Source organism: Salvelinus fontinalis, chromosome 19, assembly GCF_029448725.1.
Source record: "Salvelinus fontinalis isolate EN_2023a chromosome 19, ASM2944872v1, whole genome shotgun sequence".
Lineage (NCBI taxonomy): Eukaryota > Metazoa > Chordata > Actinopteri > Salmoniformes > Salmonidae > Salvelinus > Salvelinus fontinalis.
The window spans coordinates 27018207-27033423 of record NC_074683.1 but is presented as its reverse complement, the minus strand read 5'-3'; the positions used below and the strand labels follow the sequence as shown (position 1 = coordinate 27033423).

Here is a 15217-nt window from a genome sequence, read left to right as displayed (position 1 = left end):
GTAGAGAGGGGGGATATACAGGGGGGATATACGGCAGGGGATATACAGAAGGGGAATACACAGGGGGGATATATGGAATGGGTTATATAGGGGGATATGCGAGGGGTATACGTAGGGGGAAACTGGAGGAGTAATACAGTAGGGCTTTTAGGGGGCATATACAGGGGGGTATATACATGGGGGGATATATGTCGAGGGGTAAACGGTGGACTATATGCAAGGGTTTATATGGGGGGCATATACAGGGTTATACTGGAGGGTGGGATATACAGGGGGGATAAATGGGGGGATATACGAGGGAGATATACGGTGTGGCTATGTGGGGGGATATACGGGGGCAGATATACAAGTGGGATATATACATATACAGGGGGGGTATTCAGGGGCGATATACAGGGGGGATGCAAATGATGGGAAATACAGGAGGTGAAATACAAAAGGGAGATATACAGGGGGGATATACGGATGGATATATGAGGTAGATATACAGGGGGGATAAATGGGGGAGATATACAACTGGGAGATATACAGGGGGGATACAGGGCGGGTTATACAGGGGTGATATATAGAGAGGGGGGGTATACAAGGGGGTTATAGAGGAGCAGGGTATACTGGAGGGGCTATACACGGGGATATACATGAGAGGAATATGTCAGCAGATATATGGTGGGATATATTGGAAGGGCTATACGGAAGAGGATATACAGGGGGATATGCAGGAGGTATATGGGGGGAATACAGGAGGGGGATATATGGGGGTGGGGGGGTTGCTATACAGAAGGGGCATATACAGGAATGATATTTCCAGGACTGGGACATACAGGAAGGAGGATATACAGGGGAAATATACAGGAAAGATGACTCAAATGTAAAAGATTAAAGTGCCTTTGAACGGAGTATGGTAGTGGGTGCACCGGTTTGTGTCAAGAACTGCAATGCTGATGGGTTTTTCATGCACAACAATTTCCTGTGTGTATCAGAATGGTCCCCCACCCCTTAGGACATCAGGTCAACTTGACACAACTGTGGGAAGCATTGCAGTCAGCATTGGTCATTTTCCCTGTGCATAGCCGCAGAAAGTAGTTTGTGGTTGGGTGTGCTGCTGTCACGTTCGTTGACAGAAGAATCAGACCAAGGTGCAGCGTGGGAAGCGTACATCATTTTATAGATGAACACGAAAAAAACAATAAACTACAACTGAACGTGAAGCTACATGTAGTGCAGAAAGCAACTACTAACAAACAAGATCCCACAAACTAAAGGTGGAAAAAAGGCTGCCTAAGTATGATCCCCAATCAGAGACAACAATAGACAGCTGCCTCTGATTGGGAACCATACCCGGCCAACAAAGAAATAGAAAAACTACAATGCCCACCCTAATCACACCCGACCTAACCAAATAGAGAAATAAAAAGGCTATCTAAGGTCAGGGCGTGACAGCTGCGATTATTTTGCCGCCGTCTGAAGACTAGGACTAGTTAAGGCCCAGTGCACTACTTTTAGTGTTTACCAGTATTTGTATATTGAGTCTGATAATTATCCATCCAAAACTGTCCAAAAATGAAAAAATGTATCTGATATAAGTGTGGATTATAAAAAGACTTGCTTGATATATGTTTTCCAGTTTCTTTAAATACTTTGCAAATGCAAACTATGTCAAAACTGAAATTGTCATACTGGTCCCCCGTGGGAATCAAACTCACAACCCTGACACAACCCTGCTCATCACATCACATCATCCCAAAACACTTGATGTCTCAATGTACTCAATTACTGTATTGGTCATTGTTTTTCCTCATGGTGATGGAAGGTCTACAGGTACAAACCTAGATGACCAGCCTATATACAATACAGTCATGTACAGTACATTTACATGAAGTGGTTTGTAAGGATGGTAAATTAATACTGCACAAAAAGTGGTTGTTTTCCATGTTATTTGATCAAGAAATTTAATTTGATGTAGATGTTTTTTGTCTTTGCCCATAACTTTGCACCTTTTGATGTAAATGTTTCAGAACAGGGTTTTGTTCTTTCTGCATCCCATTAGAATGAAAATAACAGAGAAAGGGTCAGGGCAACAACTCTTACAATTCCAACTATTAAATCCTGTAAGATACTGTTCTTAATTATACAACTACCTTTCTGAAAAAAAAAAAAAAAAAAATGTTTTTGCCCGCGCTACAGACGTCTAAATCGGTACGGAAATACTAGCAAAGGCCCAGTACTTTTGTGAAAACATGTTTTTTTTTTTTTATAATACATATTTATATGAATGTATTTGTTTTTATTCAGATGTTCTACCTTATAGAATCCATGCCCTGACGAGAAGAGGCTGTTCTGAGGGAAAAGGGGGGAGGGGGGGGTGCATCTCAATATTAGGACGGTGTTCTTAATGTTACTTCAGTATATTATGTTGCTTTTCCTTCATTCATTCCTTCATTCACACACAGACACAGACACACACACACACACACACACACACGCACACGCACACGCACACTACACACCATGCCAAAGATCAAGGAGATCTGGAAACTTGTAATCCATTTTAAGACTATTATCTCCATATTCTTGGAACAGTTTTTGTTTTGTTTTGTTTCTGATTTCATTGGCTCTTCAAAACAAGAAAGACATTTCAAATCCACCCACGATCAATCCACATATATTTCCCTCTACCTCTCATAGCTAAACTCATTGTCATTTCGTTTTGACATTTTAACCTTCAGCTTTAACTTTTTTAAAGACTTGGTGAACCACTATGATGTGGAGAGAAAGAATGTTATAGTTTTACTCAAGGTCAGGGGGAAAGAATGGAGATAGTAAGACCTTGGACACTAAAGCCTGGTTATGGCTTTTCATGGTTTAGCTAGAGACCAAAGAAAACTCTGTGTGGGCTCAGGTATACATATGTTATCGTTGTCCCCATCTCCTAAGCGTACCCAATTATCATATAGGTAGGTAGGTAGGGAGGGAGGGAGGGAGGGAGGGAGGGAGTGAGGGAGGGAGGGGTAGCAAAGGCCAGTAGATGGAAAGTCAGAGAGGGTCAGGGATAGATGGAGAGAGGGAGGGATGAGAGAGTGAGAAGGGAAGGGAAGGGAGAGGATGTAGATAGAAATGTCAGAGAGAAAGCGTCAGCCTTCAATGTAATTGCTCTTAACTGAACTGGAACAGCCAACTCCAGTACTCATCCTGCCTCACACTGCAATTACCAGGCAGTCAATTAAGCCCTCCAAAACACAGCTAACACTAATATAGCAGCAGTGTCTAGCTAGTTGCTACTGCTGCTGTCTCTCTCCACTGCAGCAGTCGTTAATGAGAGAACACACTGTAGTTCATTAAAGGTAGACTCAGCTTCTCCACTGTTTTGGTCCCGTGGCCACCACGCTGAAACAGCATGTAGCGAACCCGTGCACATGCGCAGATACTGTGTGTGACTGTGTAAGAGCCAAGTCTTACATCTCACTCATCTCGATATCTCACTCTGTTGCAATCATCAAATCAAATCAAGTTTATTTTATATAGCCCTTCGTACATCAGCTAATATCTCGAAGTGCTGTACAGAATCCCAGCCTAAAACCCCAAACAGCAAGCAATGCAGGTGTAGAAGCATCATAGCCATGTCAGATATTACCAGGTGCTTGGTAAAGAATCTAGTAAGATGATAGTGATTACGATGATTATAGCATATCTAACATTCTTTCTCTTCAAACAACTCTTGTTTTAGGTCAAATGTTTTTACCCATCTCGAAGGACCATCTACGAAAGAGAATCCCTTTGGTTTTGTCAAATGCCCGTCATTGCCAGGTTCTTGGTAGAGAAGTGTTTTACATTGGTGGTGTTTTCGTATCATGGATGTGTGTGTACTTGGTGTAACAGTATACGTTCATGTTCTTGTCCACAGGCCAGAAGTGTCACAAATCCTGTAACGGTCGCTGTTGGGGTCCCAAGGAGGACCAGTGTCAAAGCTGTGAGTATCCTATAGTCTCTCTCTCTCTCTCTCTCTCTCTCTCTCTCTCTCTCTCTCTCTCTCTCTCTCTCTCTCTCTCTCTCTCTCTCTCTCTCTCTCTCTCTCTCTCTCTCTCTCTCTCTCTTTCTCTTTCTCTTTCTCTTTCTCTTCAATTCAATTCAAAGGGCTTTATTGGCATGAGAAACATGTGTGAAATAGATAATGAACAAAAGTGAAAGGAACAATATAAAATTAACAGTAAACATTACACTCATAAAGTTCCAAAGGAATAGACATTTCAAATGTCATATTATCTCTATATATACAGTGTTGTAACAACGTGCAAATAGTTCAAGTACAAAAGAGAAAATAAATAAACATAAATATGGGTTGTATTTACAATGGTGTTTGTTCTTCACTGGTTGCCCTTTTCTTGTGGCAACAGGTCATACATCTTGCTGCTGTGATGGCACACTGTGGTATTTCACCCAATAGATATATGGGAGTTTATCAAAATTGAATTTGTTTTATAATTATTTGTGGGTCTCTGTAATCTGAGGGAAATACGTGTCTCTAATATGGTCATACATTTGGCAGGAGGTTGGGGAAGTGCAGCTCAATTTCCAACTCATTTTGCACACAGTCTGTCTTCTCTTGAGAGCCAGGTCTGCCTAAGGCGGCCTCTCTCAATAGCAAGGCTATGATCACTGAGTCTGTACTTAGTCAAAGTGTTCCTTAAGTTTGGGTCAGTCACAGTGGTCAGGTATTCTGCCACTCTGTACTCTCTGTTTAGGGCCAAATAGCATTCTAGTTTGCTCTGTTTTTTTGTTAATTCTTTCCAATGTGTCAAGTAATTATCTTTTGTTTTCTCATGATTTGGTTGGGTCTAATTGTGTTGCTTTCCTCGGGCTTTGTAGGGTCTGTTTATGTTTGTGAACAGAGCCCCAGGACCAGCTTGTTTAGGGGACTCTTCTCCAGGTTCATCTCTCCATAGGTGATGGCTTTGTTATGGAAGGTTTGGGAATCACTTCCTTTTAGGTGGTTGTAGAATTGAATGTCTCTTTTATGGATTTTGAAAATTAGCGGTTTTCGGCCTAATTCTGCTCTGCATGCATTATTTGATGTTTTACATTGTACACAGAAGATATTTTTTGCAGAATTCTGCATGGGTCTAAAGCTTTTTTGAAATCAGTAAAGCATGAGAAGACTTTGCCTTTATTTTGGTGTGTTTGTTAATTAGGGTGTGCAGGGTGAAAATGTTGTCTGTTGTACAATAATTTGACATTTGCTCAGTTCAGTTCTTTCACTGAGGAAATGTAAGAGTCAACTTTAATGATAATGCAGAGGATTTCCCCAACATTGCTGTTTACGCATATCCCACAATAGTTATTGGGGTTAAATTTGTCTCTCTGTCTCGCTTTCTCTCTGTCCCCCTTCTGCCTCTCTCTCTCTCTCTGTCTCTCTCTCTCAATTCAATTCAAGGGCTTTATTGGCATGGGAAACATATGAAACAAGTGAAGTAGATAATAAACGAAAGTGAAATAAACAATAGAAATGAACAGTAAACATTACACTTACAATGTCATATTATGTCTATATACAGTGTTGTAACTATGTGCAAATAGTTACAAATAAATAAGCATAAATATGGGTTATCTCTCTCTCTCTCACACATGCCTCTCACCATGTCACATACTCTTCTTTCCCTCTCCCTCTCCCTCTCCCTCTCCCTCTCCCTCTCCCTCGTTCTTTCTCTTTCTCTCTCGTTCTCTCTCCCTCTCCCTCTCTCTCTCTTTCTCTCTCTCTATAGCTCTCTCTCTCTATATCTCTCTCTCCCTCTCTCTCTATAGCTCTCTCTCTCTCTCTCTCTCTCTCTCTCTCTCTCTCTCTCTCTCTCTCTCTCTTTATAGCTCTCTCTCTCTATTTAGCTCTCTCTGTATATAGTTATCTCTCTATAGCTCTCTCTCTCTCCCTCTCTCTCTATAGCTATCTCTCTCTCTCTCTAGCTCTCTCCATCCCTCTCCAATGTTTTGGGGTCACTTGTTTTTAGATGGTTGTAAAATTTGATGCCTCTTTTTTCTATTCGAATGAGGGGGTATTGGCCCAATTCTGCTCTACATGCGTTATTTGGAGTTTTTCTTTGCACTTGCAATACAGTCTTGCAAAACTCTGCATGCAGTATTTCGATTATTTCGTTTGTCCCATTTGGTAAATTCATTTTTAGAGAGTGGACCCCATACTTCACTGCCATATAGAGCAATTGGTTCTATAACTGATAAAAACATTTTGAGCCAGATTCTAATTGGAATTTTGATTTACATTGTACACAGAAGATATTTTTTGCAGAATTCTGCATGGGTCTAAAGCTTTTTTGAAATCAGTAAAGCATGAGAAGACTTTGCCTTTATTTTGGTGTGTTTTTTAATTAGGGTGTGCAGGGTGAAAATGTTGTCTGTCGTACAATAATTTGACATTTGCTCAGTTCAGTTCTTTCACTGAGGAAATGTAAGAGTCAACTTTAATGATAATGCAGAGGATTTCCCCAACATTGCTGTTTACGCATATCCCACAATAGTTATTGGGGTTAAATTTGTCTCTCTGTCTCTGTCTCTCTGTCTCGCTTTCTCTCTGTCCCCCTTCTGCCTCTCTCTCTCTCTCTGTCTCTCTCTCTCAATTCAATTCAAGGGCTTTATTGGCATGGGAAACATATGAAACAAGTGAAGTAGATAATAAACGAAAGTGAAATAAACAATAGAAATGAACAGTAAACATTACACTTACAATGTCATATTATGTCTATATACAGTGTTGTAACTATGTGCAAATAGTTACAAATAAATAAGCATAAATATGGGTTATCTCTCTCTCTCTCACACATGCCTCTCACCATGTCACATACTCTTCTTTCCCTCTCCCTCTCCCTCTCCCTCTCCCTCTCCCTCTCCCTCGTTCTTTCTCTTTCTCTCTCGCTCTCTCTCCCTCTCCCTCTCTCTCTCTTTCTCTCTCTCTATAGCTCTCTCTCTCTATAGCTCTCTCTCTCCCTCTCTCTCTATAGCTCTCTCGCTCTCTCTCTCTCTCTCTTTATAGCTCTCTCTCTCTCTCTATATAGCTCTCTCTGTATATAGTTATCTCTCTATAGCTCTCTCTCTCTCCCTCTCTCTCTATAGCTATCTCTCTCTCTCTCTAGCTCTCTCCATCCCTCTCCAATGTTTTGGGGTCACTTGTTTTTAGATGGTTGTAAAATTTGATGCCTCTTTTTTCTATTCGAATGAGGGGGTATTGGCCCAATTCTGCTCTACATGCGTTATTTGGAGTTTTTCTTTGCACTTGCAATACAGTCTTGCAAAACTCTGCATGCAGTATTTCGATTATTTCGCTTGTCCCATTTGGTAAATTCATTTTTAGAGAGTGGACCCCATACTTCACTGCCATATAGAGCAATTGGTTCTATAACTGATAAAAACATTTTGAGCCAGATTCTAATTGGAATTTTGATTTTGATGTTCCTTTTAATGGCTCTTCTTGCTTTGTCTCTCAGCTCATTCACAGCCATGTGAAAGCTACCTGTGTTGCTGATATTTAGTCCTAGATATGTGTAGTTTTTGGTGTGTTCTAATAGAACTGTGTCCAAATAGAATTTATACTTGTCATCCTTATTTCCGGACCTTTTTTGGAATATCATTATATTTGTTTTTTTTAGGTTAACGGTCAGAGCCCAGGAATGACAGAACCTGTGAAGACGATCTAGGTGCTGCTGTAACCCCTCTTTAGTGGAAGACAGCAGCACCAGGTCATCTGCGTACAGCAGACACTTGATTTCAGTGTTGTGTAGGGTGATACCAGGTACTGCCGATTCTTCTAATGTTTTTGCCAATTCATTAATGTGGATGTTAAATAGCGTTGGACTTATTGGGCAGCCCTGTTTCACTCCCCCGTCCCTGAGAGAAGAAGTCTGTTTGCTTGTTGCCAATTTTAACCGCACATTTGTTTTTAGTGTACATTAATAAAATCATATGTTTTCCCTCCAATACCACTTTCTATTCATTTATAAAAAAAATACCTTTGTGCCAAATTGAATCAAATGCTTTCTTGAAATCTACAAAACACGAGTAGATTTTGCCTTTGTTTTGGTTTACTTGTTTATCAATTAGAGTGTGGAGGGTGTAAATGTGGTCTGTTGTACGATATGGTTTTTAAATCCAATCTGGCTTCTGCTCAGGACGTTGTGTTCATCAAGGAAATGATGTAGTCTGCTATTTATAATACTGCAGAGAATTTTCCCCAAGTTGCTGTTAACGCAAATTCCTCTGTAATTATTTGGGTCAAATTTGTCTCCGTTTTTATAGATTGGTGTGATCAATCCCTTGTTCCAAATATCGGGGAAAATACATGCAGTGAGGATAATGTTGAAGAGTTTGAGTATAGCCAATTTGAATTTGTGGTCTGTATATTTGATCATTTCGTTTAAAATTGTAACAGTCCTGACCTATTTATGTTAGTTTTTATGTGTTTATGGTCAGGGCATGTGTTTTGGGTGGGCAGTCTATGTTATCTGTTTCTATGTTGGTTTCGGTTTGCCTGGTATGGCTCTTGATTAGAGGCAGGTGGTTTGCATTTTCCTCTAATCAAGAGTCATATTTAGGTAGGGCATTCTCACTGTTTGTTTGTGGGTGATTGTCTCCTGTGATGTCTTCGTTTGTGTTCGATGTATTCACTTTTGGAGCTGTTTGGCTGTTCGTATGTTTCGATGTCCGTTCCTGTTCGTGAGTTTACGTTTGTCTATGTAAGTTTATGTTCAGGTTGCGTCAACGTCGTTTTGTTATTTTGTAAGTTTTGAAAGTGTTTGTTTTGTTTCGTGTTGCCATCAGTTTTCGTAGTAATAATAAAGATGGCATATTTCCCTGACTCCGCATATTGGTCTGAAGATCCTTCTCTCCTCACCTCATCTGAGGATGAGGAAAGCGACAGCTCTTACAGAATCACCCACCAACAAAATGTGACCAAGCGGTATGGGAATGCTCGACGGAGCAACAAGGACTTTTGGACTTGGGAGGAGATCCTGTCTGGTAGAGGACCCTGGGCGCAAACTGGAGAACATCGCTGCTCTCGTGAGAAGAGTGAGGCAGCCACAGCCCAGGAGCGGTGGTTTAAGGAGGCAGCTAGGAGACGTGGATGGAAGCCGGAGAATCAAGCTCGAAACCGGAATTATGAGGGGACACGTCTTGCACGGAAGCCCGAAAAGCCCGTGAGTAACTCCCAAAAATTTCTTGGGGGGGGGGCTAAAGGGTAGTGGGCCAAGGGCAGGTAGGAGACCTGCGCCCACTTCCCAGGCTAACCGTGGAGAGCGGGAGTACGGGCAGACACCGTGTTACGCAGTAGAGCGCACGGTGTCTCCTGTACGTGTGCATAGGCCGGTGCGGGTTATTCCACCTCCCCGCACTGGTAGGGCTAGATTGGGCATTGAGCCAGGTGTCATGAGGCCGGCTCAACGCGTCTGGTCTCCAGTGCGTCTCCTCGGGCCGGCATACATGGCACCTGCCTTACGCATGGTTTCCCCGGTTCGCCTACACAGCCCGGTGCGGGTTATTCCACCTCCCCGTACTGGGCGGGCGACCGGGAGCATTCAACCAGGTAAGGTTGGGCAGGCTCAATGCTCAAGAGAGCCAGTACGCCTGCACGGTCCGGTATTTCCGGCGCCACCTCCCCGCCCCAGCCTAGTACCTACAGTGCCTACACTACGCACTAGGCTACCAGTGCATTTCCAGAGCCCTGTTCCTCCTCCACGCACTCTCCCTATAGTGCGTGTATCCAGTTCGGTGCCTCCAGTTCCGGCCCCACGCACTAAGCCACCTGTGCGTCTCCCAAGTCCTGTACACACTGTCACTTCTCCCCGTACTAGTCCTGAGGTGCGTGCCCTCAGCCAGGTGCCACCAGTGCCGATACCACGCACCAGGTATAGAGTACGCTTTGAGAGTTCAGTGTGCCCTGTCCCTGCTCCCCGCACTAGTATGAAGGTGCGTGTCCTTAGCCCGGTGCCTCCAGTTCCGGCACCACGCACCAGGTCTACAGTGCGCCTTATCCGGCCAGAGCCATCCGTCTCCCCAGCGCCATCTGAGCCATCCGTCTCCCCAGCGCCATCTGAGCCATCCGTCTCCTCAGCGCCATCTGAGCCATCCGTCTCCCCAGCGCCGTCTGAGCCATCCGTCTGCCAGGAGCCTGCAAAGCCGCCCGTCTGCCATGAGCCTGCAAAGCCGCCCGTCTGCCATGAGCCTACAGAGCCATCCGCCAGACAGGAGCCGCTAGAGCCGTCAGCCAGACAGGAGCCGCTAGAGCCGCCCGCCAGACAGGATCTGCCAGAGCCGCCAACCAGACAGGATCTGCCAGAGCCGCCAACCAGACAGGATCTGCCAGAGCCGCCAACCAGACAGGATCTGCCAGAGCCGCCAACCAGACAGGATCTGCCAGAGCCGCCAGAGAGCCATGAGCAGCCAGAGCCGTCAGAGAGCCATGAGCAGCCAGAGCCGTCAGAGAGCCATGAGCGTCAAGAGCCGTCAGCCTGCCAAGAGCGTCGAGAGCCGTCAGCCTGCCATGAGCGTCGAGAGCCGTCAGCCTGCCATGAGCGTAGAGAGCCGTCAGTCTGCCATGAGCGTCGAGAGCCGTCAGCCTGCCATGAGCGTAGAGAGCCGTCAGTCTGCCATGAGCGTCGAGAGCCGTCAGCCTGCATGGACCTGCCAGAGCCGTCCAAACAGGACCTGCCAGAGTCCTTCAGCCGGGATCTGCCCCTTGTCCCGGTGTTGCCCCTTGTCCCGGTGTTGCCCCTTGTCCCGGTGCTGCCCCTTGTCCCGGTGCTGCCCCTTGTCCCGGTGCTGCCCCTTGTCCCGGTGCTGCCCCTTGTCCCGGTGCTGCCCCTTGTCCCGGTGCTGCCCCTTGTCCCGGTGCTGCCCCTTGTCCCGGTGCTGCCCCTTGTCCCGGTGCTGCCCCTTGTCCCGGTGCTGCCCCTTATTCCAGTGATGGTCCTTATCCTGGTGCTGCCCCTTGTTCTGGTGCTGCCCCTTGTCCCGGTGCTACCCCTTGTCCCGGTGCTGCCCCTTGTCCCGGTGCTAGCTGTTTATTTAGGGGAAGGTAGTGTTAGGGTGGTCAGTAGAAGGGGTAGAAAGAAGAGGGGAGTGACTATGGTGGTGCGGGGACAGCGTCCTGAACCGGAACCACCACCGTGGTCAACTGCCCACCCGGACCCTCCCCTGGACTTTGTGCTGGTGCGCCCGGCGTTCGCACCTTGGGGGGGGGGGTACTGTAACAGTCCTGACCTATTTATGTTAGTTTTTATGTGTTTATGGTCAGGGCATGTGTTTTGGGTGGGCAGTCTATGTTATCTGTTTCTATGTTGGTTTCGGTTTGCCTGGTATGGCTCTTGATTAGAGGCAGGTGGTTTGCATTTTCCTCTAATCAAGAGTCATATTTAGGTAGGGCATTCTCACTGTTTGTTTGTGGGTGATTGTCTCCTGTGATGTCTTCGTTTGTGTTCGATGTATTCACTTTTGGAGCTGTTTGGCTGTTCGTATGTTTCGATGTCCGTTCCTGTTCGTGAGTTTACGTTTGTCTATGTAAGTTTATGTTCAGGTTGCGTCAACGTCGTTTTGTTATTTTGTAAGTTTTGAAAGTGTTTGTTTTGTTTCGTGTTGCCATCAGTTTTCGTAGTAATAATAAAGATGGCATATTTCCCTGACTCCGCATATTGGTCTGAAGATCCTTCTCTCCTCACCTCATCTGAGGATGAGGAAAGCGACAGCTCTTACAAAAATACCATCAGCACCACAGGCCTTTTTGGGGTGGAGAGTGCATAGTTTTTCCAATAATTATTCTTCTGTAATTGGGGTATCCACAGGATTCTGATAGTCTTTGAATGCTGATTCAAGGATTTGTAATTTTTCTTGTATATCTTTGAGTTCTGAGCTCTTTGTTATATTGCTGTAGAGGTTTGCAAAGTGATTTCTCCACATATCCCCATTTTGGATAGCCAATTCCTCATGATGAGGTTTGTTTAATTTATTCCAATTCTCCCAGAAGTGGTTTGATTCTATGGATTCCTCAATTCCATCCAGCTGATTTCTAATGTGCTGTTCCTTTTTTGTTCTTAGGGTGTTTGCATTGCTTCAGTGTTTCCCCATATTGAAGGCGTATATTTTTGTTGTCTGGTTCTCTGTGTTTTTGATTAGATATATTTCTCAATGACTTTCTTAGATTTTTGCAATCATTAGCAAACAATTTTTCATTATCTGTTATTTTTGGTTTGCTCTTATGCTTCTTTAAATTAGCCAAGGAGGCTAATTTGTCAAAGTTGTCATAGTTGTTTCTGTGGGGATATGTGGGGAGGGAAAGGTTGTTGCTTCCTGGTAGGTGTTTATCCCCATGATTGTTATTAGTGTCTTGTTCTTCTGCTGTTCTTGCATTCAGGTCTCCACAGACCAATACGTTGCCTTGGGCCTGAAAGTGACAAATTTCCCCCTCTAGAATGGAGAAACTCTCTTCATTGAAGTAGGGTGACTCTGAGGGGGGAATGTATGTGGCACAGAGGAAGACGTTTTTATCTGTCAAGATAGCCTCCTTGTAGATTTTTAACCGTATAAAGAATTCTCCTGTTTTGATCAATTCGATTGAATTAATTAGTTCAGATTTATACCATATTAGCATTCCCCCTGAGTCTCTGCCCTGTTTGATTCCTTTTAATTTAGTGGATGGTATGATTATCTCCCTATAACCTAGTGGACAGCCAGTGGAAACATCACCTCTGCACCATGTTTCCTGTAGTACTACAATATCAACATCATCAATTTCTTTCAGGAAGACTGGGTTTCTGCTCTTTAGCCCAAAAGCAGAGGACTTCAATCCTTGTAAATTCCAATATGCAACGTAAAAAGATTTCATAACTTTTTTTTCTTTACCTTCAAAATGAGACAAACACTCACAATCCAACAAGAACTATTAAACAATTATTTTTCAATTCAAGTAAACTCTTATTATGCAAATGTGATTTGTTTATCATTTTTTTTAAATATCAAATAAAATTGTATTTGTCACATACACATGGTTAGCAGATGTTAACCTGTCTGGCACCGGGGTTCCGCTAGCGGAACTCCTCCCACATTCCACTGAAAAGGCAGAGCGCGAAATTCAAAAGATATTTTTTTGAAATATTTAACTTTCACACATTAACAAGTCCAATACAGCAAATGAAAGATACACAACTTGTGAATCCAGTCAACATGTCCGATTTTTTAAATGTTTTACAGCGAAAACACCACATATATTTATGTTAGCTCACCACCAAATACAAACAAGGACAGACATTTTTCACAGCACAGGTAGCATGCAAAAAGCCAACCTAACTAACCAAAAACCAACCAAACTAACCAAGAAACAACTTCATCAGATGACAGTCTTATAACATGTTATACAATAAATCTATGTTTTGTTAGAGAAATGTGCATATTTGAGGTATAAATCAGTTTTACATTGCAGCTACCATCACAGCTACCGTCAGAAATAGCACTGAAGCAGCCAGAGTAATTACAGACACTAACGTCAAATACCTAAATACTCATCATAAAACATTTCTGAAAAATCGATGGTGTACAGCAAATTAAAGACAAACATCTTGTGAATCAAGCCAATATTTTAGATTTTTTAAGTGTTTTACAGCGAAAACACAATATAGCATTATATTAGCTTACTACAATAGCCTACCACACCGCATTCATTCATCAAGGCACGTTAGCGTTAGCAATAGGCACGTTAGCGATAGCGAATGACCAGCAAAATATATTAATTTTCACTAACCTTCATCAGATGACAGTCCTATAACATCAGGTTATACATACACTTATGTTTTGTTCGAAAATGTGCATATTTAGAGCTGAAATCAGTGGTTATACATTGTGCTAACGTAGCATCTTTTTCCCAGAATGTGCGGATATTTTATGACACTCCAACTATTCTGACCAAATAACTATTCATAAACGTTACTAGAAAATACATGTTGTATAGGAAATGATAGATAGACTAGTTCTTAATGCAATTGCCATGTTATAATTCTAAAAATAACTTCATTACGACATCCAGCTTAGTTATAGCGAGAGAGTACCCAAAATATGGGCGCAAACGACTATTTCATGTGTTTGACAGATATATGAAATAGCATCATAAAATGGGTCCTACTTTTGACGATCTTCCATCAGAATGTTGTACAAGGGGTCCTTTGTCCAGAACAATCGTTGTTTGGATTTAGAATGTCCTCTTCTCCAGTCAATTAGCACGGAAAGCTAGCAAAGTAGCGCGAAGCTCTCCTTCCTGAACAAAGGCACACAACGCAACACGCCTAACGTCCCGAATAAATTTCAATAATCTAATAAAACTATATTGAAAAAACATACTTTACATATTGTCACATGTATCAAATATAATCAAAGCCGGAGATATTAGTCGTCTATAATGACAGGTTTTCAGAAGGCAAAACCAGGTCCCTTCACGCGCTCTCCAGAAAACAGGAAACTGGTGACACGTCATGCCGAGAGCTTTTATTCAACCCCAGATCAAGTTATACACTCCATTTCTTCTCTCACTGCCTGTCGACATCTAGTGGAAGACGTATGAAGTGCATGTATACTGAAATATATGAAGCCATTTATAGGCAGGCCCTAGAACAGAGCATTGATTTCAGATTTTCCACTTCCTATCAGGAAGTTTGCTGAAAAATGAGTTCTGTTTTACTCACAGATATAATTCAAACGGTTTTAGAAACTAGAGAGTGTTTTCTATCCAATAGTAATAATAATATGCATATTGTTCGAGCAAGAATTGAGTACGAGGCCGCTTAAATTGGGCACGATTTTCCCCCAAAGTGAAAACAGCGCCTTCTGTCCTCAACAGGTTAATGCGAGTGTAACGAAATGCTTGTGCTTCTAATTCCGACAATGCAGTAATAACCAACAAGTAATCTAACCTAACAATTCCACAACTACTACCTTATACACACAAGTGTAAAGGGATAAAGAATATGTACATAAATATATATGAATTAGTGATGGTACAGAACGGCATAGGCAAGATGCAGTAGATGTTATAGAGTACAGTCTATACATATGAGATGAGTAATGTAGGGTATATAAACATAAAGTGGCATAGTTTAAAGTGGCTAGTGATACATGTATCACATAAAGATGGCAAGATGCAGTAGATGATATAGAGTACAGTATATACATATACATATGAGAT

At 42.9% G+C, this 15217-nt stretch overlaps 1 protein-coding gene across 4 annotated transcripts in view; it reads left to right on the top strand.

Moving 5' to 3' along the window:
- The window catches only part of LOC129816567 (receptor tyrosine-protein kinase erbB-4-like), a 634779-nt gene that overhangs the window by 401788 nt on the left and 217774 nt on the right, over window positions 1-15217 (top strand). For all 4 annotated transcript variants that reach the window (XM_055871183.1, XM_055871182.1, XM_055871185.1 and 1 more), the window contains exon 5: window positions 3902-3967. In XM_055871183.1, the coding sequence (XP_055727158.1) occupies window positions 3902-3967 (66 nt within the window). The remainder of the gene's footprint in view (window positions 1-3901; window positions 3968-15217) is intronic.